Source organism: Molossus molossus, unplaced genomic scaffold (genome assembly GCF_014108415.1).
Source record: "Molossus molossus isolate mMolMol1 unplaced genomic scaffold, mMolMol1.p scaffold_m16_p_9, whole genome shotgun sequence".
Taxonomy (NCBI): Eukaryota; Metazoa; Chordata; class Mammalia; order Chiroptera; family Molossidae; genus Molossus; species Molossus molossus.
The window spans coordinates 59,084,358-59,107,515 of record NW_023425403.1 but is presented as its reverse complement, the minus strand read 5'-3'; the positions used below and the strand labels follow the sequence as shown (position 1 = coordinate 59,107,515).

At 44.9% G+C, this 23,158-nt stretch overlaps 1 protein-coding gene across 1 annotated transcript in view; it reads left to right on the top strand.

Annotated features, from left to right (window-relative positions):
• Positions 1–22,893, top strand: part of RAB20 (RAB20, member RAS oncogene family) — a 34,418-nt gene extending 11,525 nt beyond the window's left edge. Inside the window, exon 2 of the mRNA XM_036250054.1 lies at positions 21,870–22,893. Coding sequence (XP_036105947.1) covers positions 21,870–22,402 — 533 coding nt within the window. The 3' untranslated portion in view covers positions 22,403–22,893. The remainder of the gene's footprint in view (positions 1–21,869) is intronic.
• The last annotated feature ends 265 nt before the right edge of the window (positions 22,894–23,158 follow it).

The window sequence follows — 23,158 nt, the reverse complement described above, 5'->3', positions numbered from 1 at the left end:
CCTCCTGCGTGCCCCCCACTGGGGATCATGCCCACAACCTGGCACATGATCTGACTGGGAATCGAACCAGCGACCTCTTGGTGCATGGGTTGATGCTCAACCACTGAGTCACACTGGCCAGGCCCATTTATTAACATTTTTAACTTTTTATTGAATAATAATTGATATCCTATGTTTTCCTGTACAGACTTGGGGGATATATACCATGTAGGTAATTTTAGACACCTTCATGAGAAAAATTGTCTGTTTCTTGTATTTCTTAGCTGACTATCTATAAGCACATAGGAATAATTCTACAATAGACATTTCATTTCTTTTTCAGCCAGTGCAATAAAAATGCAGTTGTAAAGGCAGGGCACCTAGAGAGTAGCACTAACAAGATTGTAAAGTGTTAGTCCTGATTATTTTCTTGGCCATCAGTCAGACAATTTTAATAATTTATTGTGTCTCAGCACAAAGTTCTTAGAAGTTGTGGAGCTTGGTGACAGATGCATCAATCACTTATCCCCTTGTTTCCACTGATAAATCATTTTCACCCACCATTCAAATCCAGTACCTCTCTTCTGTGAGATCCACTTTCCCACACAGCCCAAACTGGCCCAAGTCTACACACTTACTCTAGTATTTATATTCCAATGTAAGCCAGGTTGAGCTCGTGTCTCCTACAAAGCGTTTCATAAACACTTGTTGATTTGTTCTGTGAACCTAAAGGATATTCATGTGAACTGATGGCTTCCCACACTCTGGTCTGGCTTCTCTGTGTGCTGCTCTCAGGTCTCTGAAACAGCTCAGCTACCTACTGCTAAGTTTCCCATTTCTTTGGATGTAGATCAAATGGCTTTAGACCTATGAGCAAAGTGGAGCTTAGCTTTGACCTCTCTGAGTTTGCTTGCAGCAAAGACAGGATGAGTCTGACCATAATAGAAGCCATTATTCAGCTCTGGAGTTATCAAAGATTCTTAATTTCCTAACACAGTGGGAGTCATTGAATTTGGCATATCTGCAGGTAACCATATAACAGGGCAGAAATTGAAATTGTAGAGTCTGGCATAATCCTGTAAAACTAGAACAGGATTTAAGGGACAATTTTCTCAGCCTCTTCTTCCTTCAGATGAAGGGACGGACTCAAGAAGTTATTTGTCCAGCATCCAATGGCTAGTTGGTGGCAGAACAGGGGCCAGAGCTGGGCTCTGGTGACTCAGCCATCATTCCATGCTACCGTTCCTGCTGTTGCTAGCATGTATACTTCATTTAGTTTAGGGGTACCAGTGCTTTGACATTCTCCCCACTACAGTCTGCTAAGAAACCAGGGCAGTGTTCCTATGGAAAACTGGCTTGGCAAGTGTTTTCTGAAGGGTTTCCAGGTTGCTAATGCACAGCCCCTACCTTCCTGGAGGCTGTTGCTTGGTGAGTAGCAGGGATTTCTGTTGGCTTCCTAGGTACCAAATATCATGTTAGTGCCATTGGGCGTAGCCTCTTTTTTTTGAGAGAGAGGAAGGGAGGGAGGGAAGGAGGGGGAGAGAGAGAGAGAGAGAGAGAGAGAGAGAGAGAGAGAGAGAGAGAGACTGATCAGTTGCCTCCCAACCAACTGAGCCACCAGGCCAGGGCTAACCTCTTATTTTTTACAATTACTTTGTGTGGTTGGCATTTTTATCTATCTCCCCTTTGCAAACCAGGAAGTTAAGGCACAGAGAGGCCATGAAGTTTGCTCAGGTTGCACTGAATGCAGAGGAGCCGGGATTTGATGTCTGCATTTGGTCATATTTTCTTAATTTAATTTAATTTAATTAATTAATTTTTTTCAAATCTTTATTGTTGGATGTAAAATGTATTAGAGATGTTCCATATTTTCCCCCCACTGACCCCCTCCTCCTCCCTCCCGTCCCCCTCCCACCTTTTCCCACCCTATTGTCTGTGTCCATTGGTTATGCATATAAGTTCTTTGGTTTATTTCTTTCCACCCCCCCAACCCCTTTCCCTTTAAGGTTTGTCAGTCTAGCAATGAATTTGTGCTTCTTAATCCCTTCACCTTTTTCACCCATTCCCCCAGCCCCTCTTCCAACTGGCAACTAACGAAATGTTCTCTGTATCCATGAGAATGTTTCTGTTCTACCTGTTCATTTTGTTTGTAGATTCCATTGTTGATAGATATGTATTCATTGCCATTTTGTTTGTTCATACATTTTATCTTTTTCTTCAAAAAGACCCTTCATCATTTCATATAATAATGGTTTGGTAGTGATGAACTCCTTTAACTTTTTTTTGTCTGGGAAAGTTTTTATATGTCCATCGATTCTAAATGAGAGCTTTGCAGGATAGAGTAATTTTGGGTGTAGGTTCTTGCTTTTCATCACTCTGAATATTTCTTGCCACTCCCTTCTGGCCTGCAAAGTTTCTTTTGAGAAATCAGCTGACAGCCTAATGGGAACTCCCTTGTAGGTAACTAGCTGCCTTTCTCTTGCTGCTTTTAAGATTCTCTCTTTGTCTTGAACCTTTTGCATTTTGATGATGATGTGTCTTGGTGTGGGCCTCTTGGGGTTCATCTTGTTTGGGACTCTGTGCTTCCTGGACTTGTATGTCTGTTTCCTTCACCAAGTTAGGAAAGTTTTCTGCCATTATTGTTTCCAACAGGTTTTCGATTTCTTGTTCTCGCTCTTCTCCTTTTGGCACCCCCAAGATGCGAATGTTGGCCTGCTTGAAGTTGTCCCAGAGGCTCCTTACACTATCCTCATTTTTTTTGGATTCTTTTTTTCTTTTTGCTGTTTTGATTGGGCATTGTTTGCTTCCTTATATTCCAAATCGATGGTTTGCTCCTTGGATTTACGTACTCTATTATTGAAGCTGTGTAAATTATTCTTTATTTCAGTTAATGCCTCCTTCAATTCTAACTGTGTATCCATGATTTCTAACTGGTCCTTTTTTATGCTCTTGAGGCCCTCCCTAAGTTCACTGAGGTTCCCACTAAGTTCATTGAGCATCCTTATAAGCAGTATTTTGAACTCAGTATCTGTTAGGTTGCTTATCTCCATTTCGCTTAGTTCTTTCATTGGGGTTTTGTTCTGTTCTTTCATTTGGGACCTGTTTCTTTGTCTCCTCATTTTGGCTGCCTCCCTGTGTTTGTTTCAGTGTATTACTTAATGAGAGGTATGGGGCTTGCTGAGACCAGATGCTGCTCGTTTGAAAGAATTTAGGAAAAACCTGAAGCAGGATCCAAGACAGGCCAATCCTATGGTTAAGCTAGTGGCAACAGCTTGGGTGAGCTTGAAAGTTGGGTGGGGCGGGGTGGGACCTCAGGGAGTCAACAGGGCGGGGCTACCAGTGTGAGCCAGGTTGCTGGAGTCCCAGGTATGGCGACTGTCTGCCGCCCCTGGGAAGGGCTCACCAAAGGAACAAAGGCCTCTTACAGCACCTTTGTCCCCGAGAAAGTCCCCTCTCCAGCCCTCGCTCCAGTGCCAAACATCTCAGTTCTTCCCTGTATGTCTCTGGCGTCCCTGGAGCTGCCTCCCCTCCGAGCTTAGAGGGAGAGAGTCCGATAAGTCCGTGCGCGCGCCCTTTAAGGAGCTGCCTGGGGCTCCAGCAGCTTCAGCCTCCCTGAGCCTCAGTTTCCGCTGGTTTTTCCAGCCAGAAGTGATGGGGATTCTCTTCCTGGCACTAGAACCCTGAGCGGGGCACCTGGTGTGGGACAGGGACCCCTCAGTCCTCAGGAAGGACCTTCCCAGCCAAGGTGTCCTCTTGATTTTATCCGCCACACGTGGGTGTGGGACCAGCCTGTTGGGCCGCTGCTGCAGCCGCAGCCGCAGCACCGCCCCGCCCCTCGCGCCGCCGCCCCTCCTACCAGTCTGGATGTGGCTGCTGCTTTAATTCCGTAGTTATAGGACTTCCATTCAGCTTGATTTCAGGCGGTTTTGAATGATGGTTGTTCTGTAGTTTAGTTGTAACTTTGATGTGGTTGTGGGAGGACGTGATACCGCGTTTACCTACCCGCCATCTTGACCGGAAGTTCCATTTGGTCATATTTTAATCTGTTATGGCCCTTCTCTCTTTCCTCAAACAAAATGTATATACTACTGGGAAACATGGAAAGCATGGGAAAGTTGCTATCAGTTTGCTTTTTTCTTTTATTTCTGAAAATTAGAAGTACACTTATTACACATTTTAGCCAAATGCTCAATGTAACCAATTTTAGTTAAAATTCTAAGTGATAAAAAATTTCCAAATCAGGCATTTTCCTGAAGGACTCGTGGCCTAATTGGACTTAAATAAGTAGTGAAATATAGCTCCTAAAGGTTGTTCTGTATATAATGTTAGTGCTAGTGCACTAAATAATACTAAAAGGTTAGATTTTGGTATTATCTAATCTATCATTCTCCCTTCAATTACTTAAAATGAAAAAAACATTTGTTGGATCAAAAGAATGCTATGCAAAATGTTCTCACTGAAGTTGCATTAGCAAATGCACTAAAATATTTTTGTATTCTGCTGGACTAATTCCCTACTTATTTTTAAAATTTTTTAATTTTATTATTAACAGCCTTCACAGACATCTAGTTATTTTGTGGTAGGTAAACATTTACATCTCAGTTAGGAAGCCTTTTTGTTCTGGTGTATCTGAAATGCTTACCTGTACCTGAAAATCAATGTTCAGATATAAAGAATAAACCTAATGGTATGTTTGCATTGCTGTTTGTATAGGCTGATTAGCTATCATGCAGCCTATGGCCTTATAAAGTCCTTCAGGAATCCCCCACAGAATCATCTCCAAAGCCTCCCCAAGATGAGGTTCCATCACAGATTCTGGCCAATTAATAGCTGCTGCCTACATAACGCTAACTGCATGCCAGGGCTGTTTAACTGCTGCATTGTAACTTATTAATCCTCTCTAGGACTCAAGGAGGTAACAAGGTTAGATCCCGTGTAAGTTAACACGAAGCCCGGAAGGGGCTGAACTGGGATCTGAGCTGGGCAAACTGCCCCAGCGTTTATGCACTTAGTTACCAAGCCATGCTGTGTCCTTCACAGAAGTGACATCTACTCTAACGTGAGCGAGAACCAGGACAGCATGCTCAGTGTACAATACACAACCGATGCATGTGTGTACAGGATGTGACAAATATGTATCACAGTATGTTCTATTTAGTGCATAGTGTGCCTGTGGACAGAAAATACACTGCCTTGCCCCAAAGTGGTAAGTTAAAAATAGTTCAACCTTTGGGCTGTTTCATAGCTAACAAGATTAATGTATTAAAATGCCTGTTCAATCAGCACTTTACCCATGTAGAATTACATGCACTTTATACATGTGTTTTCATGTCTGAGAGGTGCGTTCTCATTTATACAGAGCCAGTTAATTCAGCATATTATACAACTGGCCCACGAGAGAGAGGTCTGAATCCATCCATTTACCTAAGCTTGGCCGAGCTGTTTCTAATCTTGTTAGAGAAGGTGCCTGACCAGTGCAATAAGCCCGTCAGCCACCTGGGTGGTGGCCCAGGTTTCTGAGGTATCCGAGTTGAGGAGAAGGAGGAGCACTTTCTGTGATTTGTGGTGCAAAAGTTCATCCTGCCCTGTAGCAAACACTCCAGGTCAGTCAAAGCCTTCCGTTCTAGGGAGCTATCCAGTGCCGTGTCCCGGCCTTTGAGTCACTGTATCCACAATAAAAGTGGGTGTTTCTACTCAAAAATAGAAAGCTAATGTGTGGCTGTGTACTCTAGAAATCTGGCATCTCCTGGCATGTCTTGAAATGACTTGTGCTACTTCAATAGATTTAGAGGTGCCGTCTTTCACTCATGGCTGCATTTGGGAATCAGCAGACTTTTTTTTTTAAAGATGAATTAATCAGGGCACTTGTAGAAAATAAGATGAGTATACTATCCTTTCAGATTCTCAGTTACCTTCTCTTAAAATTGTAGTAATAAACCTATTTACAGGGTTCATTAATTATGAAGGTTAAATGAGATAGTAGATGAGAAGGGCCTAGTGGCTCACTAGGTCCCCAGTAATTGATGTTACCTTCTGTTTCCTGGCGCATAGTAGATACCCTCAAGCTTTGCAAAGGGGGATACGGGTTAAAAAGGGGCTTTTCTTGTGCATATTTAATGGATTTTCTCTGATTTGCTAAGGAATAACTTTTAGAATCATTGATAAGTATGATTTTAGTTGGACACTTAATGTTCATTTAATCATAGTGTAGATCCTGAGAAAGAAGACACCTAATAAGAAGGGCTCCTGGTGGCTTACTGGACTCAAATAAAAACAAAACAAAAAAAAGCCCAAAAATCAAACAAAAAAACAACAAAATAAACAGCCTAGCAGCCATAGAAACCGAGGGGCCTCTCACGAAAGTGCACTTTAGGGAGAAGTCTGTACAGAACTACCTGCCTCTGCACTGAACAGCCATCTGAGTTCCTGGCGTCCTCTTTCGACCAGTAGGACTGAAGCTTTGCTCATCCAGTCTCAGAGGCACTGTTCCAACCAACAAGAGTGGCTCTATGCTGACCAATCAGGAAGGTGCCTTTTAGACCAATCAACTGTGAGGATTTGGAGTCCTCATTTGTATGAGGACAGGCCAATCAAGGACCAGGTGTGGAAACTCCTGGCTCATCGAGCACACTTTCCGTTTCCATGGATGAGTGAAGACAGTTTTCCTGGCTGAGCTGAAACACCCTTGTCTCGAAGGAGTGGAGCACAGCAGGCCAGAGCAGGCCAGAGCAGACTGGCACAGAACGGAGCAGACCAGAGTGCAGTGAGGGGCAGAGCTGTCTAGCTGGAGAGGGGCCTGGTCCCAGGGACACCTGGCCCCAGGGCTGCCTCACAGCTGTACTGTTCACACAGCCATGTTGTATCACAGTGGAGCTGTTTAGGGATGAATAAAGTTTCCTTCTTCACCGCACCCCAAACTGGGGATTCCTGTTGGTGCTGAATTGGCATCAGCGACCATCGGTTGACAACAGTATGCTTATTCCCAGCTTCCAGTTGAATACTAACTGACCCACTGTGTTTCCATGGCATCAGATTATCAAATAGGAATATAGAACTCAGAAGTAAAATGGTAACATTTTTCCAAATTCAATATATTATAATCATTAATTGCTTAAAAATGAAGAATGACAGACATAAAGAGGCCCTTTGCTCAATATTAAAGGGCAAATTTTATAATCTCTTATTATGCCCTTCTGATACATTGCTTTGCGATTCTTTTTTTCGGGAGATGGGGATTTTGTTATCTTCCCTATTTGCATTTACTCTCATTTTTCTGTGCTTGTCCAAGCTCTAAGGAGCCTTGCATGGCCTCAGTTGCTGCCTCAACCAAATGACCTCCAAAGTTTCTTCTAGTTTCAGTTCCTAATGTGTGCAGAGCAAGCGCCAGTGAGTGTGAATCCACCTGTTCATCAGCCAAGACATTAGCACCTGTCATGAACCAGACACTGAGCTCAGGGAATAGCAGCAACAAAGCAGACAGCCTTTCGTCCTGGGATTTAAGTCAGGTGGAGAGATTGGCATTGGACAAAGAGCACAGGTGGTATTAGAATTATAATAATACCACCTGTGATAAGTGCTATGAAGAAAAGGTGCTAGGACAGGCATTAATTGGGGGCCTAATTTAGAGCTGAGAGTGTGAAATAGGTCATTTTTTCCTTCTGGAGAACAGTCTGGCCTCCATTTGCACATCGCTTCATTTTTGGGGGGGTGTTTTTCTGTATGTGTTCCTCTGTTATCCTCTATATTCCCCAGGATTCTTATGTGTATATCCCATATACATCTGTGCCTTCTTGACCTCTTTGAGTTGGTTATGACTCGTGTCTGGCTCCTTCATTACATGAGCTAAGTAAGACCTTTATTTATTTAGTTAGTTAGTTTCTTTATTGATTCAAGAGAGAGAGAGAAAGAGAGAGAGAGAGGAAGTAAGAGGGAGAGAGAGAGAAACATTCATGAGAGAAAATATCGATTGGCTGCCTCCCGCACTGGGGATTTGGCCCACAACCTGGGCATGTGCCCTGACCAGGAATCGAACTGGTGACCTTTTGGTATAAGGGTCGATACTTAAACACTGAGCACACTGACTGAGCGAGCTAAGTAATACCTTTAACATGTAATTATTTTTCATATCTGTTTGAGTGTTGTCATTTTGCCCTCTCTTAAAAATTGTCTTTTAACACGTGTCAGGGTGGAATTGCTTTAAAAAGGGCTTGACCAATCTCATCTTGTTCTAATAGAATTCAGAGGTCCTCCATTGCCTTTCAACCCTTATTGTTTGGCAGTTTCTTATCTAGGCTGCTCATACCACTGTTAGTGTCATGAGCTGCTTAGGCTCTGGGAGTCCTGGAGCAGCTGCACGAATACGCTGGGCCCCTTTAAAGGTCTGTAAGATGTGAACACTAACAGTGGGGAGAATGAAATGGAACTATGTGCTTGTGCACGTGTGTTTGTGAGTATGCATGTGTGCCTGTGTGTGCATGTGTGTGTGCACATGTAGTTTGCCATTCTGCCCAGCAGAATGAAGTGAAGTCTCAATCAGCGTTAGCTCTGATGGCAGTTCCTAGAAGGAGCTGTAGCAGATTTGGTCACAGGAATCATGTTTAGTTGACTCAATACAGCTGGCGAGGATGCAGAGGCCCAGGGAGGCTCTAGCTCGGGGCACCTGTGTCAGTAATCAAGAACAGAGGAAACAGTTCTTCCTTTCTAACGGGAAGCTTGTGCTAAAAAATGAAAAGTCAGAATGAGTGGAAGATGTTTTAAATATTTTCTAAGTTGATCTCATAACTGGAACTCTTCTGTGAGGATCTTGCATTACGTGTAGATAAGACTGGTGTGCTGTTCCCATCTCCTGGGCTTTGGGAAGTGGCGGTGTGGCATTTGTGTCCTGCCTGGGCTTTTTGTAACCAATTTCTGGGCTGTTTGAGGACTTTGTTCCCACTATTCAAAGTTGGTTGGCTGTTGTTTCCTTAACTGCACATCTTCTCTTTAGTAGTTGCCAAGGCACATTTCAACCTAATTAATTTCCAATCTGATTAACTCTGGTTAGTTACAGTGTAGCCACAGGTCCCAACAGCTCAAGAGAGAAGTTTCTAAAGCCTGGCAAGGCCTTTCAGCTTCCCTTGATTGAGCAACCCGCAGCTACGCTGTGGCTGTTACCAGGCACAAAGTATCAGGAAGAAGGCCGCAGAGGGTGAGGTTCAAAAATGGCAAAGTCAGGTTTGAGTTGCAGAGTCAGTTGTGTTAACACTGTGTCTCATCTTGGTTTGATGAGAGCTGCCCCTAGACTGCTCAAGGCTTCAGCATTGATCCTCAAAGTGAGGTCTGAGGGCCAGCAGCAACAGAACCCAAGCCCCACCCCGACCTCTGAATCAGAATCTGCCTTTTAACCAGATCACTAGGTCTAGGTAGATGAGAGGCAGCTTTGGGCTTGCTGCAGCTACAGGGTAGAGGAGGAGGACAGGGATCAGGCCTGCGTTTTCTGCTGTTCTTAGTAGGTGCTATTTTTACATGCAATTATTTCTTTCTATATCTATCTATCTATCTATCTATCTATCTATCTATCTATCTATCATCTATCTATCTTTAACCATAAAGAATTTAAAAAATTATGATGAAATACACATAACATACATTTACTATTTTAATAATTAAAAAAATAATTACTTTTATTGTTGAGAGTATTTTATAGTAAAATAGTATGCCTCTATTTTAATAATTTTTAAGTGTACAACTTGGTGGCATTAAGTATATTCACATTCACCACCATCATCTCCCAAACTGTTTCTTCTTCTCAACTGAGGCTCAGTACCCATTAGACACTAACTCCCATTCGCCCTTCCTCCAGCCCCTGGTAAGTACCATTCTGTTTTCTGTCTCTGAATTTGACTATTCTAGGTAATTAATTAAAATCTCTACTTTTGTATATAGCTTACAATTATATTTAAATATGATCACCTAAGTTCTAACAAAATACTTCAATATGATATATTTAAAAGGGTTTTCACACTATTAAATTGATAAAATTATATCTAGGTATCCCCAGAGTTGATAAAAGTCCAAACCTATAGAAACATTGTATAAAAGTTTATTTGAGCCAAATCTGAAGACATGACCAGGAGCAAGATCTCAATGGATTAAGAAAATGTTCTGGAGAATGACAGTTTTGCAGTTCTTTTTATGCATTTTCAATCAAAGGAGAATTGTAAGAAAGGTGACATGAAATTCATGGTGGTAGATTAAGGAGGTGGGAGAAAGCAAAGTGGGGACATCTCTAGGATTGGATAAACAAAATAGTGAGACATGCTTCTTTAACATTGGTGGGTATAGGACAGTTAGTTTTTAACATTTACAGAAAATAGAGGTGGGCAGCACAATAATAATGAATTTCGTGGTCTTGTGCTCTGGTGCTAGTGGTTGTGTCTCAGAGGGATGTGGGAAAGAAATTACTCTGACATTCCAAAGGTCTATTATTCTAGATGCATAAGAACAATGGACAGGGCTTGATTATGGTAAAGACTGACCTTTGCTAGGGAAGCTGGAGGCCTGGGATGTGACTACCCATCATTACCTACCTTAGGAATTTATGATCAGACCATCCTGTGTGGTTACTTCTGGTCACTGATCTTATCAGGCTGCCATGTGACCCACCTGAGCTTGTCAGGTCTGCTGTGTAGTCCCTTTTACGTTCATACCAAGTTTCCCCCTCGTCTCCAGAAGGCATTTCTGACCTTACAATATCTGTCAATGGATAATGTACGTTTCAGGGAATTGTATTAGAACATACCCAGTCTCTTAAGCAAGAGAGGACTAGACATTGTAAACATCTGTAAAATCATTTGTTTCCTTAGGATTGTTCAGAAAGGCTTTAATATGCTTCCCTTGGGATAGAATTAACAGGAGAACATTTATTCTGTGATGGGTGTTTTTTGGAAGACACTATATTATAGAGAAGAAGGGGGAAAAAACCCATTCCGTATAGCAAATCTGTTAGAAATAACTGGTATATTTACTGAGTGGAGTACTCCAGATAAGAGGCTATTCTAGATAATATTTCGAGAAATCTTAATAGACTTAAAGAGTTTTCTTAATATGGTATTTGCAGTTTAGTCTTGACTTTAAAACAAGTTCAAACTTGTTTTGAAAAATCTGAAATGGTTTTAGTTTCCTGTTTTAATAAGTAGGAATTTAGCAAATAATTAAATTTTTTGATAATCTCATTTTAAAAGCTAATTATCATAGGACAACAGAATATCTGTTGAAGGTAAAGGAGATTGGGTGAGATATCCTGGTATGGGAGAGGTTTATTTTTTTAAAGCTAAATCTATTATATAAGTATACTTTCTTTGGATTTCCTCTTTTTCTTAATAATAAAGTGTTAAAGAACATCTTTTTCAGTTATTTGGTCTAGTTATTGAATTATTTTTAGTAAATTCATGTCTGAAAGAGTGAAGAAATTTGAGAATTAAATTTCAGTTATCATTATATAACCTTAGTAATTATTTCAGAAAGCCCAATCAGTGAATCATAGGTAATGGATTAATTTATGTGCAGTTAATTATTTGAGTGGTTCATATGACACAGTCTTTGGTTTTCATTTAATCTTCAAATGATCAAACAGAAACAATGGAAATAACATATGCTGATCTCAGTAAAATTCATATGTACTTAAATGTGAAAATAAATTCATTTTTCTGAAGCACTGTTCTCTCCTTTAGATGTTGATATTTTATTAGTTGGAAATCATTTTGGGTTTGGGTTTCTTTATATATAAAAGGAAAAAAGTTTCCCTTTACAAGCTTGGGTTTGGATCGCTGCAGTTGAACAGGTGCCTGCTGAACCAGTAGTTAGGGCAATGCTGTTTTGCATTTTATTGCGAGTGTGAGCTGTGGGCTTCCTAGACTAACAGAATAATCCTCCTCCTTATGTCCTGAAGACAGCTGTGTTTTTGAATGCCTTTTAATGGTCACAGACTACTGATAGCAAAATTAAAGGAACTATAAATATAAGCAATTAGGTTGGATTATTGGATTTTAATTATTAGCTTATCTTCAAAATGTTATCCAATCACCTCCTTTGTGGCTGTAGTTCATTAATTGGTGTTGAGATTTCACATCTTCCTATGGCAGAAAAAAAACACAAGCACCCATTTGTATTATGGGCTAGGATATTTTTCCCTTTAAACTCCTACTCTTTAATATCCGGCTGATGGCTGTAGGCTCTGAGTTTCTCCTTGCACGGGGCTCTGTGAGGTTTTTCCTGTGCGGAGGTGACATGTGACCATTGTTGGGCTCTTACCTTGCCAGGGCAGTGAGAGGTGGCTGGTCTCAGGGTCTTCAGCCAAAAGATGATGACCCCCACCCCGGCTGGAGAGGCCGAGATAAGACCATGTAGTTGAAAGGTGCAGAGTAGACTCCAGCTGTCTGTTCCCACCATGTGAGAACAGTGAGCAGTTCCTTCAGCCCTGTGCACACTGCTGCCTTGCTGTCCCTGTGGGAGCGGGGTCTACCTGGAGGAGCATGCTTTTCGCTTTTTGTTTATTTTGCCCTTTGGGGTTTGCTTAATTTCTGATACCAGAGGTAAACAGAAATCGTCCCAATGTTTTCTCTTCTAGATTTTGAAATACTGGCATTCTTTTTTGGAACCCAGCCCATCTTAGGGTAGGACTTAAAGCTGAGTGTAGCATCGCACTCAGGAGTGGGGACTCTAGAGAGTTTCCCTGGCGCGTTTTCATCAGGCCTGGGATGCAAATGCCTCGGCAGTCCTCCCAGCGTGGGCGTGAATCCCACGATTGTACAGGGCTTGGGCCTGGAAGTAGTAAGTGCTGTAGGTTTGGCTATTGGAAAAGTTATTAATATTCAGTGTACTCACTTTAAGAGCTAGAGTGCATACATTTCAAATCAGTACCTGGTCTTGTTCTGTCTGCTTGGTGAGGATGGGGCTCCTTATAGCGAGGAAACTCAGTTGGCCATCCTGAGGTTCCCTGTCCGTTACGGGACACCTGTACCTTTCACAAGAGCTCTTGTGACAGCCTCCCCTCTCAAGGTGCAGCCAACCTACTGCTTCTTTGACTGGATAATTCATTAGTTTTTCTTTGATATCTTTTCCAGTGGTTACTACTTCTTCCTTCTGGTATTTCTCAAGAAAGACAATGAACTGGACTTGGATGATTTGTTTCTTCTTGTATAAATCAGATTAGAGGATGAAGGTCATTTCTTTTTAATCCTCACCTGAGGATATATTTTGATAGATTTGAGAGAGAGGGGAAAGAGGCAGGGGGAGGGAGGGAGAGAGAGAGAGAGAGAGAGAAACATTGATTAGTTGTCACTTGCATGCACCCAGACCAGGGATTGAACCCACAACCTGAGTATGTGCCTGACCAGGAATCGAGCCTGGGACCCTTCAGTGCATGGGACGACTCTCCAACCAACTGAGCCACACCGGCCAGGGGGCCAGGGCTGAAGGTCACTTTTTATAGCCATCAGGTTAAACTAGAACCAGTGAAGCAGGTTTAGACATTTCTGTCCATGTGAACTTAGCTTTGTGATTTATGACTTGCTTTAGGGAAGTGAGCAGATTTGCTGACTTTGGCTCAGGAGGTGACACATGACTCTTCATCGTTATTGAGAATGGGTATTTGAGTTCATTGTTATCGGAGCCATCCTTATCAGCTTCTCCAGGGTGGTTCATTGAAGTTCATAAATACCTAGCATTTTTTTTTCTGCTGGTAGAGGGGAGAGAAGGTGGTGAAGGGAAGGAAGCAGAAGTTTCTCTCGGCAGTCTGGCCCCTTCACATGGACATTGTTCTTATTCGACTCATGACTTTCGGTATTAGTGCATTAGTGGGCTATTGGCTTGCAGCTCAATTCATGCCTTAGGGGAATATGAGTTTCCTGAGGACGTCATAACAAATTCCCACAGGCTATGGAGCTTCAACAATAAGAAGTTATTCTCGCCCTGGCCGGTTTGGCTCAGCGGTTAGAGCGTCGGCCTGCGGTCCGGAGAGACCCGGGTTCGGTTCCCGCTGAGGGCATGTACCTCGGTTGCAGTTTGTCCCCGGCCCTGGTTGGTCGTGTGGGTGGCAGTCACTCGATGTGTCCCTTTCACGTCGATGTTTCTCTCTCTCTCTCTCTTCCTCTCTCTCCCTCCCACTCTATCTGTACAAAAAATGGAAAAATGTCCTCAGGTGAGGATGAAAATAAATAAATAAAAAAGAAGTTATTCTCTTGCCCTGGCCGGTTTGGTTCAGTGGTTAGAGCGTCGGCCTGCGGTCCTGAGAGACCCGGGTTCGGTTACCGCTAAGGGCACATACTTCGGTTGCAGTTTGTCCCCGGCCCTGGTCGGTTGTGCGGGTGGCAGCCACTCGATGTGTTCCTTTCACATCGATGTTTCTCTCTCTCTCTCTGTTCCTCTCTCTCCCTCCCACTCTACCTGAAAAAAAAATGGAAAAATGTCCTCAGGTGAGGATAAAAAAAAAAAAAAAAGAAAAAAAAAAAAAAAAAAAGAAGTATTCTCTTGCAGTTCTGGAGGAAGAAGTCTGAGGTCAGGGTGTCAGCAGAGCCAGGTTCTCGCAGGAAATCTGTCATGCCCGTCTAGCTTCTGGTGGTTGCTGGTGTCCCCCAGCTTGTAGAGGCATTGGTCCACTCTCTGCCTCTGTCATCACATCGCCATCCCCGTGAATGTGTGTCTAACTCTCCTTTTGTTAAAAGGACACCAGTTGTATTGGATTACGTTGCACGCTAATGACCTCATCTTAAACTGATGACCTCGGCAACAGCCTTATTTCCAAATAAGGTCCCTTTCAGTTTCTGGAGATGAGGGCCTGGATGTGTCTTTGGGGCCACCATTCAGCCCACTGTAGATGGTAGGAGACTTTAGGAATCCTCCCCCTTTTTTTTCCCTTTGTATTACATAATTTTTTTTTTTTTTGAATCCTCACCAGAGGACATTTTTGCATTTTTCCTCAGATAAAGGAGGAGGGAGAGAGGGAAGAAGAGAGAGAGAGAAACATCGATGTGAGTGAGACACAATGCCTGGTTGTCACCCACACAACCCCAACCGGGGCCGGGGATGAACCGCAACCGAGGTGCGTGCCCTTAGCGGAAACTGAACCCGGGACTCTGGTCCGTGGGCCGATGCTCTGACTGCTGAGCCAAACCGGCCAGGGCTGTATTATATAATTTTAATCTACAATGAAAGACTTTGTTTTCCTTTTTTAATTAAATTTATTTTTATAGGACAAAAAACAAGAATAGAAGAGAGAAAAACAGAGATAACTTCAAACCCAAGGAAAAACATCTAAACGAATTCCTTGTCCCATTCGCCATCTCTCTGTACTATGCCCAACCTACCCCAACAACAGGTGTTCCTAGATATCTGTTTTGGAATCCGTATCATTCCTGTGGTTACTGTTTGGCTATTGAAAACCCCGTGCACTTTTGTGGAGTTCGTGCTTTATTTTGACGCCAGCTAGGGGGTGCCTGGAATTATGTGGCAAGAGATTTCCATTGTTGGGTCTTCACCTAGAAAGAGAACTGCAGGCCAGCAGGAGAGCAGACAAGGGATCCTTCATGAAGAAGTAAACAGTTTGGGTCAACGTGATACTTGCGGTTGCTGAAAAGCCCCTTCCAGGCCACTTCCCCTCATTCCCATGTTGCTGGTGGCCAGTCCGGCTGAGAGGCACGGCCTGGCACTTGCTGTGGTGCGGGGTGCTAGAGGTGGGTTCTGGGAGTGTGGCCCAGCTGGAGGCCCCAAGGAATGCCAGCAGGATGTGTGGTGGCTAGTGTCCCTGGTCGCCGTGGGCAGGGTCTGACAGGCCATTCTGTCTTTATGGAGGGAATCACGCCTCCATGGAGGTGTCTGGAGGTAGAGAAGCAAGAGGGGACAGTCTGCTGAGACAGTCTTCCCCTCCAGGGAGTCTGGCTTTCACAGCAGCCTCGTTCCCTCCCAAAGGGACATTTGCCAGAGAAACAAGTGAGTATCCCGAAGCGTTTTAGTAGGAGAGGGACAGGGAGAGAGAGAGGACTTGGCTCACATGCTTGTGGGTGCTGGCACGTCTGAACTCTGTAGGGCAGGCTGGCAGGCTGGAGACCTGTGTCCAAAATCTGTAGGGCACCAGGCTGTGAACTCAGGCATGGTCCTTTAAAACTCAGGTTGTAGTCTGGGGGCAAAATTCCCTTTTCTCCAGGAAATCTCAGGCTCCTCTGAAGTCTTCATTTGATGGGATGAGGCCCACCCACATGATGGAGGGTAATCTGCTTTAAAGTCAATTGATTGCATGTGTTAATCACATCTAAAAAAATATCTTCGTGGCAACATCTAGACTAGTTGGACCACATGACTGGACACCACGGCCTGGCCAAGTGAACACATGAAATCAGCCATCGCACACAGGTATCAAGGTGGTGGCAGACTTACCCACTCAGTTACTGGGACCTCTGTGTGAAGCAGATTCGCAGATGCAGGGCCCTGTCCCCACTGCCTCTTCAGCTGTCATATGCTGGTGGAGTCTGCACATGCCTGGCGTGGGCGCCGGATATCTAGCTCCTTTCGCCATCCTGGGAAGTCTCTTGGTTCCTTTTTTTATCGCACTGAGAGAGCTTTAAACATCTGTTCTTTTCTAACATTTCTGGGGGGGAAGTTGTTTCCATGGGCCATTCTCTAATGAGGTTCACTGTTAATTGAAACACACATACAAGGCCCTGGCTGGGTAGGTCCGTTGGTTAGAGCGCCGTCCTGATACGCCAAGGTTTCAGGTTCGATCCCGATCAGGGCACATACAAGAATCAACCAATGAATGCATGGATAGGTGTAACTACAAACTGATGTTTCTCTCTCTAAAAAGAAATCGATAAAAAATTGAGAAACACATACAAGCACATGGAATATTCTAGACTTTGCCCGTGACTGTAAACTTTAGTCAAAACTCATCAAACCGTACAAAGTGGAACTAAAGGAATTTTTCAGGTAGCATTTATAATGCTGTGGGTGGAACTTGAAAGCACTGGGAAAAAGATTTTATCTGTTTATAAATTTCCGAAGGGATTGTGTTGCAGCCCGCTCTGGTCCAGCCTCCGCCTCTCCGCTGTGCCCCTGGCCCTGTTTCTGTGTGTGCCCTGAGGTTGCTGTTTGCTCCCAGCTCTGCTCCGTGACTCTGAGGTGTTTTTCTTTCCTCGTGTTGTGACATTGATACTTTTGTGAGCTCCTGTCCAGCGGGCATTCTGGATCTTGCAAGGCGTTTTAAAAGTTCCTCTTTCTTTCAGCGTTTGCAGTTACATTTCCTGGTAGACCTCACTTCTCAGCTGCACTGAACTAAGAGCATTCCCACTCTCCCCAGGGACACTGCCTTCACCTCCCGCTCCCACCGAGTGGGCTGGTGGTCTTCGCCTCCCCCTGCGCGTGTTCCCCAGGGGGGTTTAAGATGATTCTGGTACCCACGCTTTCGTCAGTTCCTGACTCATGTGCGGTGGTGGGGTCCGGGCATCAATATTTTTAAAAGCACCCCCTGTGTTTAGAATGTGCGGCCAGTGTTGTGGCATTTCTGATGGCTGTACCCCCCATTCAGTTATTTTAAATTATTTCAACAGAAATGGTACAGTGCTCTTATAAAAGGCTGGTTCTCTTTTGTCTTAAAGACCAGGGAGAATAACAGAGAAGGGAAGCGGACACTGTCCCCACTTGTCCAGCAGCTGACTGGGGTGACGGTGGGCTGCTGTCTTCCTGTGCCTGCCGCTGGCTGTTTCTCAGCTGTGACACAGCACATGGCAGCCACACGATCAAGTGTCCCCGGGACTCGTCATCCTCTGAAAGCAAGCCTCATAGAAATCAGGAAGAGATAGGAGAGTGGTCAGCTGCAAAGTGACCAGCAGGCCCTAGGAGTCAGTTTTGTGAAAGTGCTGGTGAAGAGACATGATACCGTGGTCCTGGGATGGTGGAGTTTATCTTCGGTTTGAATGGAATTGCATTCATGATTTACTTAACTAACATGCGTATAGGACGTGACACCTGCCAGGCTCAGTCCCAGGCAGTTTCCCTGTATATATTAGTTCTGGTTCCACAGCCGTCCTTTGGTGGATACTATCTGCATTTTGGTGATGAGAAACCGAGGCACAGAGAGTTAAGTGACTTGCCCAAGGTCACACGGTGGGGATTGAATACCGGTCATCCATCTCTAGAGTGGGGCTCTTTATGGGTTGTTAGACCACAGGCTACCTGGTACCTGGAGACGTCCTGGCTCTGGGCTTCACCATTTCTGCTTTCTGAGGGCCACTTCCTGTGCCTCAGTTTCTTCGGTATTGGTTAATGTGTGGATAACAGATTATGTGATTTAACAGCAACTTTTACTTACTCTCTCTGCAGGGTAGCAAATGGGACTCTTCAGGACCTACTTCCTTTAGTTACAATGATTTCTCTTTGGGTTTTATTATTACTTACTTCTTTCATTTTTAAAAGGAAAATCAGACATTTTTATCTGGGAAGGATAACTATTTTAGGCATAGGCAGGAACTTAATTGCCTTTTTGTCATCAGTGATCTAGGTAACAGACTTGGAAAAAATCCTCCTGGGATAACTGGAATGCCACTTTATTTTCCTTTGATCACTCTCTTGTGAAATCCAGCGGGTGGGAGCTGATAACATTTTTAGCTGTTGGATCGCCGTATTTGCAATTAGTGCCTGAAAGAAAAGTCCCAGCTCAGTGGTAATGACGGGGAAGCATTTCTCTGTTTCTTTTTAACTGGCACTTGTTATTGCCACTTGTAGAGATGTGTTGGTCATCTCTCCCACGGGCGTCCATGAAGAGGTGGGAGAAGCCTGTTGGATTTCTGCCTGTTGGCGTGAGTGTAATTTGACATGAAACCTATAATTAGATGATCAGGCTTAGGGCTGGCCGGCTCTGGCTGTGCTGAAGCAGAGGAATTCTGTTTTGCGGGTGATGAATTCCAGAGTACATGCTGCTTGTCAGCAGGTTGGCCCTTCCTGGCACCTGGGGCGGTGAGCCTGGTGGTCACAAACTGACGCTTCACTTTACCCTCAGGACCCCTTCAAGGCAGGACACACACCTCCAACTCCAGCCAAACCTGTCCCCACCTCCGTCCCTCTACCTGGCCTCCACCATTAGATGGTTTGAGGAAGCACTGGGGCTTTTTGGGAGGCAGGGAACCCAGGCTTTGAGTCTGGCTCTCGGGGAGGGAGAGGACAGCTGTCAGGTGTAGCTACATGCTGGGCCCTTCTCCCAGGACCTGAGTGTCTTTCTCAGCGGGTGGCTCTCTCCAGGGCTGGCCACGGGCGCCACCAGCCTGCCCTCTAATGAGTGCGGCCTGGCCTGTGTCGGGATGTGGCTATTTCAGAATGACAGGAGTGGAACTTGTTTGTGTTTCTGGGTCATTTGGCTGAAAACAGTAGTTTATTGGTGAAGGACACTATGTTTCTACAAATCTATGTGTGTAGGTATCATGCCTTTAACCCATGTTCCAAAGGCCCAGGAACACAAACATTTCTTTTGCGTCAGGGATCCTCACACCTGAGTTGTATGAGCTCCTGATCTTTCTCTGAGTGCTATATTTAAATGCATGTAGTAAGATGCAAAGTTTTATCAGGAAACCAGGCTTCTGTTACAGAGGGCAGGTCTAATAGCGGCTGTGATTTTTAAGTGGTGATATACATAAACCCTTGATGGCATGGTGACAACTGTGATTGAAATCGAAAGCCTCTATTATTTCTATAGGTGACAAAGCCACAGGTATTGCTCCTTAATATCATTTCTGGTTTGTTGCCAATATGTATAAGAGAAGGAAATGCTCAGTCTCACTTAGAGGATGTTGAGAATCAAGATTACATTCTTTCCTCTTTCAAGGTCATGGACCTCTGGGTTCTGTTCCCACTGTAATCAACAGCTGGTCAGTGTGGCCTCAACTGAAACACTGCAGGCAGAGTCACAGAATTTCCTCAGAAACAGAGTCCGGTTCCAGGCAGGGAGAGATGCTCTCAAAGGTATCCCTGAGATAGCTAACTCTCCCAGGGACCGTGTGAGTGTAAGCAAGCGAGCTTGGGAGGGCTGGGAGGGCAGAAGGCCCCTCCTGAGCTCCTCCCGGGAGCGTGGATGTGTCCAGAAAGCTCGGGTCCAGGATGGTGTTTCCTCCTGCCATCGACGGGTATGGAATCGGATGGCAGAAGGAGGGCTGTTTAATCCTGGGGCCTGGGATGGCTTTGGGAGGAGGCCCCGTTTTAAGTTTATGAATTGCCTTTTGTGGAGTCGGTGAACCATCTCCTCACACAGTAAACAGGAGAAGGGAAATGAAGGGGACATGTGTCAAAACGTAAGGACACAAACACTGGTCAAACTTGGCCCCCAGAGACCAACCCCAATGAAAGGGGGCCCACTGGGCTTGCCACTTACCTGGGATCTGCACATTTAGCAGGTTTTCTAACGAGTTTTTTAGTTTTACATCTATTAATACATTTCATCTTCACAACTCTGCAGGCTACTATTATTATCTGTTCCATTTCACAGAAGAGAAGACTAAATCACAGGTGGTGAAGGAACTTGTCCAGGTTCACAGACCCAGGTTGTCTGGTTCCAGGACCCATGCATGCTCTCAATCATATTCTATACTTGCACCTGAAAACAATGCGTCTCCATGTGGCTGCTTCTTAAATCCTTAGCTGTAGGACTTTCAGTTAGCTGGATTTCAGGCCGATCTGAATGATGGTTGTTCTGTAGCTTAGTTGTAATTTTGATGTAGGTTTTCTAATGATTAAACATGGAGGAATAAAAGTATTCAAGAAGGGTGAAATTTCAGTCCTTTGTGGGGTTAACACATCAAGGTGATTCCTCCCTTTCCCTCCTCACTCCCTCTTCCCCTCAGTCTGCAGTTCAGAGTACAGGTGGGGAGTTGCGATGCTGAGATGCGGGGTGCAGGGTGTTAATGTTAATGAGGCTTCTGGTATGAATGAGGCTTCTACCATTTTGCAAATCAGACCAAATTGTTACAAAACAAACTTAGAGATCTTATGCAAGACAAAAAAGTGTGTGTGTGTGTGTGTTTTAAAGGGGGTGGGGAGAGTAATTTGTGGCTTCAGTTACTTAACACATTTATACTCAACACATTTGTTAGCACCAAATACATAGGGGTAAGTGAAACCACATGGTCCAGCCTTCCCTACTTGCAGAGACATGTATTAACTGCATAACCAAGGCGTGGACCTGCGATTGTGCTAAGTGTATGAGCCAGTGCTCAGAGGGAGTGTGAGGGGCAGGAGGTGGGGGGAGCTCGTGATGGGACTGATGAGACGTAAAAGTAGTTTGAAAGGGGGCCAGGGACCCCCTGGGAAGTAACAAGTGGGTTGACAGTGGGCCTGCACCAGGCAGCAGGCCAGGAGCCTGGGCATCTCGGCGGTGGAGCAGGACACTGGGCCAGGGGAGGTGTGTGCCTGTGTGAAGGCAGACTGGCTTGGTGCAGGTCAGCACAACTGCGCGCCGAGGTGGCACAGACTGTCCTCAAGCATCAAGACCCATGAAGAGAGCATTTTACTTAAACACCTTCTTTTAAAATGCAAAAGTAGGAACAAGCCACACAATGTTTAATTAGAATGAAAGCAGGGCATGGGGCGTCTGCTCCGTCTTGGAGGTTCACTACAGTGCATGACCAGGCTGTGTAGGAGTTGCTTGTGGTGGGGGAGCCTGCAGTCCCCAGGAGCAGGGCACTGCACTGAGACCCCGTGGGCCTGGGCTGCTCACTTCTTTCTGCACACCAGTGTCTCGTCAAGTCCAGCTCCAGCCACACCTGCGTTTGGGGTGACAATTCCGTGGTCCCTTCTGTGGGTTCCCGCGTGGTGTATTTGGGGGGTGCATCTGAGAGGAGAGATAACCTCATCTTTCTTTCCCTGTCCCCCTCCAGGGCGGGAGCAGTTCCACGGCCTTGGCTCCATGTACTGCCGGGGGGCCACCGCCATCATCCTCACCTACGATGTGAACCACCCGCAGACCCTGGTGGAGCTGGAGGACCGATTTCTAGGCCTGACGGACACGGCCAACACCGACTGCCTCTATGCCATCGTGGGGAACAAGGTGGACCTCAGTGAGGAGGGGGCCTCGGAGAACTGGGAGAAGGAAGGGCACAGCTCCGGGCCAGTGGGTGGCGGCTGTGTGTCGCCCAAGGTGTCCAAGCAGGTGCGTCTGGAGGAGGCAGTGGCACTTTATAAAAAGATCCTGAAGTACAAGATGCTGGATGAGAAGGACATGCCAGCTGCTGAGCAGATGTGCTTCGAGACCAGCGCCAAAACGGGCCACAACGTGGACCTGCTGTTCGAAACCTTGTTCGACCTGGTGGTGCCCGTGATCTTGCGGCACAGAGCCCAGGGGCCGCCGCAGACGGTGGATATCTCCCGCTATAAGCCCCCCGGGCCGGCCAAATCTGGGTGCTGTGCCTAACTCTCGGGGCCCTCCTGACCCCCCGTTTACACAACTGGCAAGGAATGTGACCAAGCCAGCTGTGGTCAGGAGCATAGAAAGTCAAGGAGCTCTTCTGGAGACTTGCACATGGAGGAGAAGATCCGAGTGGAAATGACAGCTAGTTATTAAGAGAATTTCAATGTGAATTGTTGCCTCTGTCTACATCGCTGTGTTGGGAGGTGGGGAGCTGCAGGATTAAGGTTCTTGGAGACTGTGGTCCCCTTGCTGATTCTTTCCTGACAACCTGGCCTCTGACAGAAGGTTGCCTGGGTGGGTGTCCACCTGTCTAAGTACCTGTATGACTTTTATGTTTGTTGTTCTCAGACGTTTCTCTTCACTGTGATTTATTTTTGGTCCTTTCATTTGGAACTTGTATCTTGATGCATCATAAAGATTCTCAACATGTTAATTTATACAAAATCAGGAATCACTGTTTTTATATTGGTTGTAGCAACGTGAACTACACATATTAATAAAAGGAATCTTGAGAAGAACTTTGGTGTGGACACTGCATTGATTTAGATTTTATTTTGTGCCCCTGGTGGACTCCTTGCTGGGGGCTCTGGGGAGATGGCTGAGAGCTTAAGGTACTTCTATCTTTATTTTTATTTATTTTTATATCCTCATCTGAAGACATTTTTGCATTCATCTGCAGATAGAGTGGGAGGGAGAGAGGAAGAGAGAGAGAGAAACATCAATGTGAGAGAGACACACAGAGTGGTTGTCACCCACACA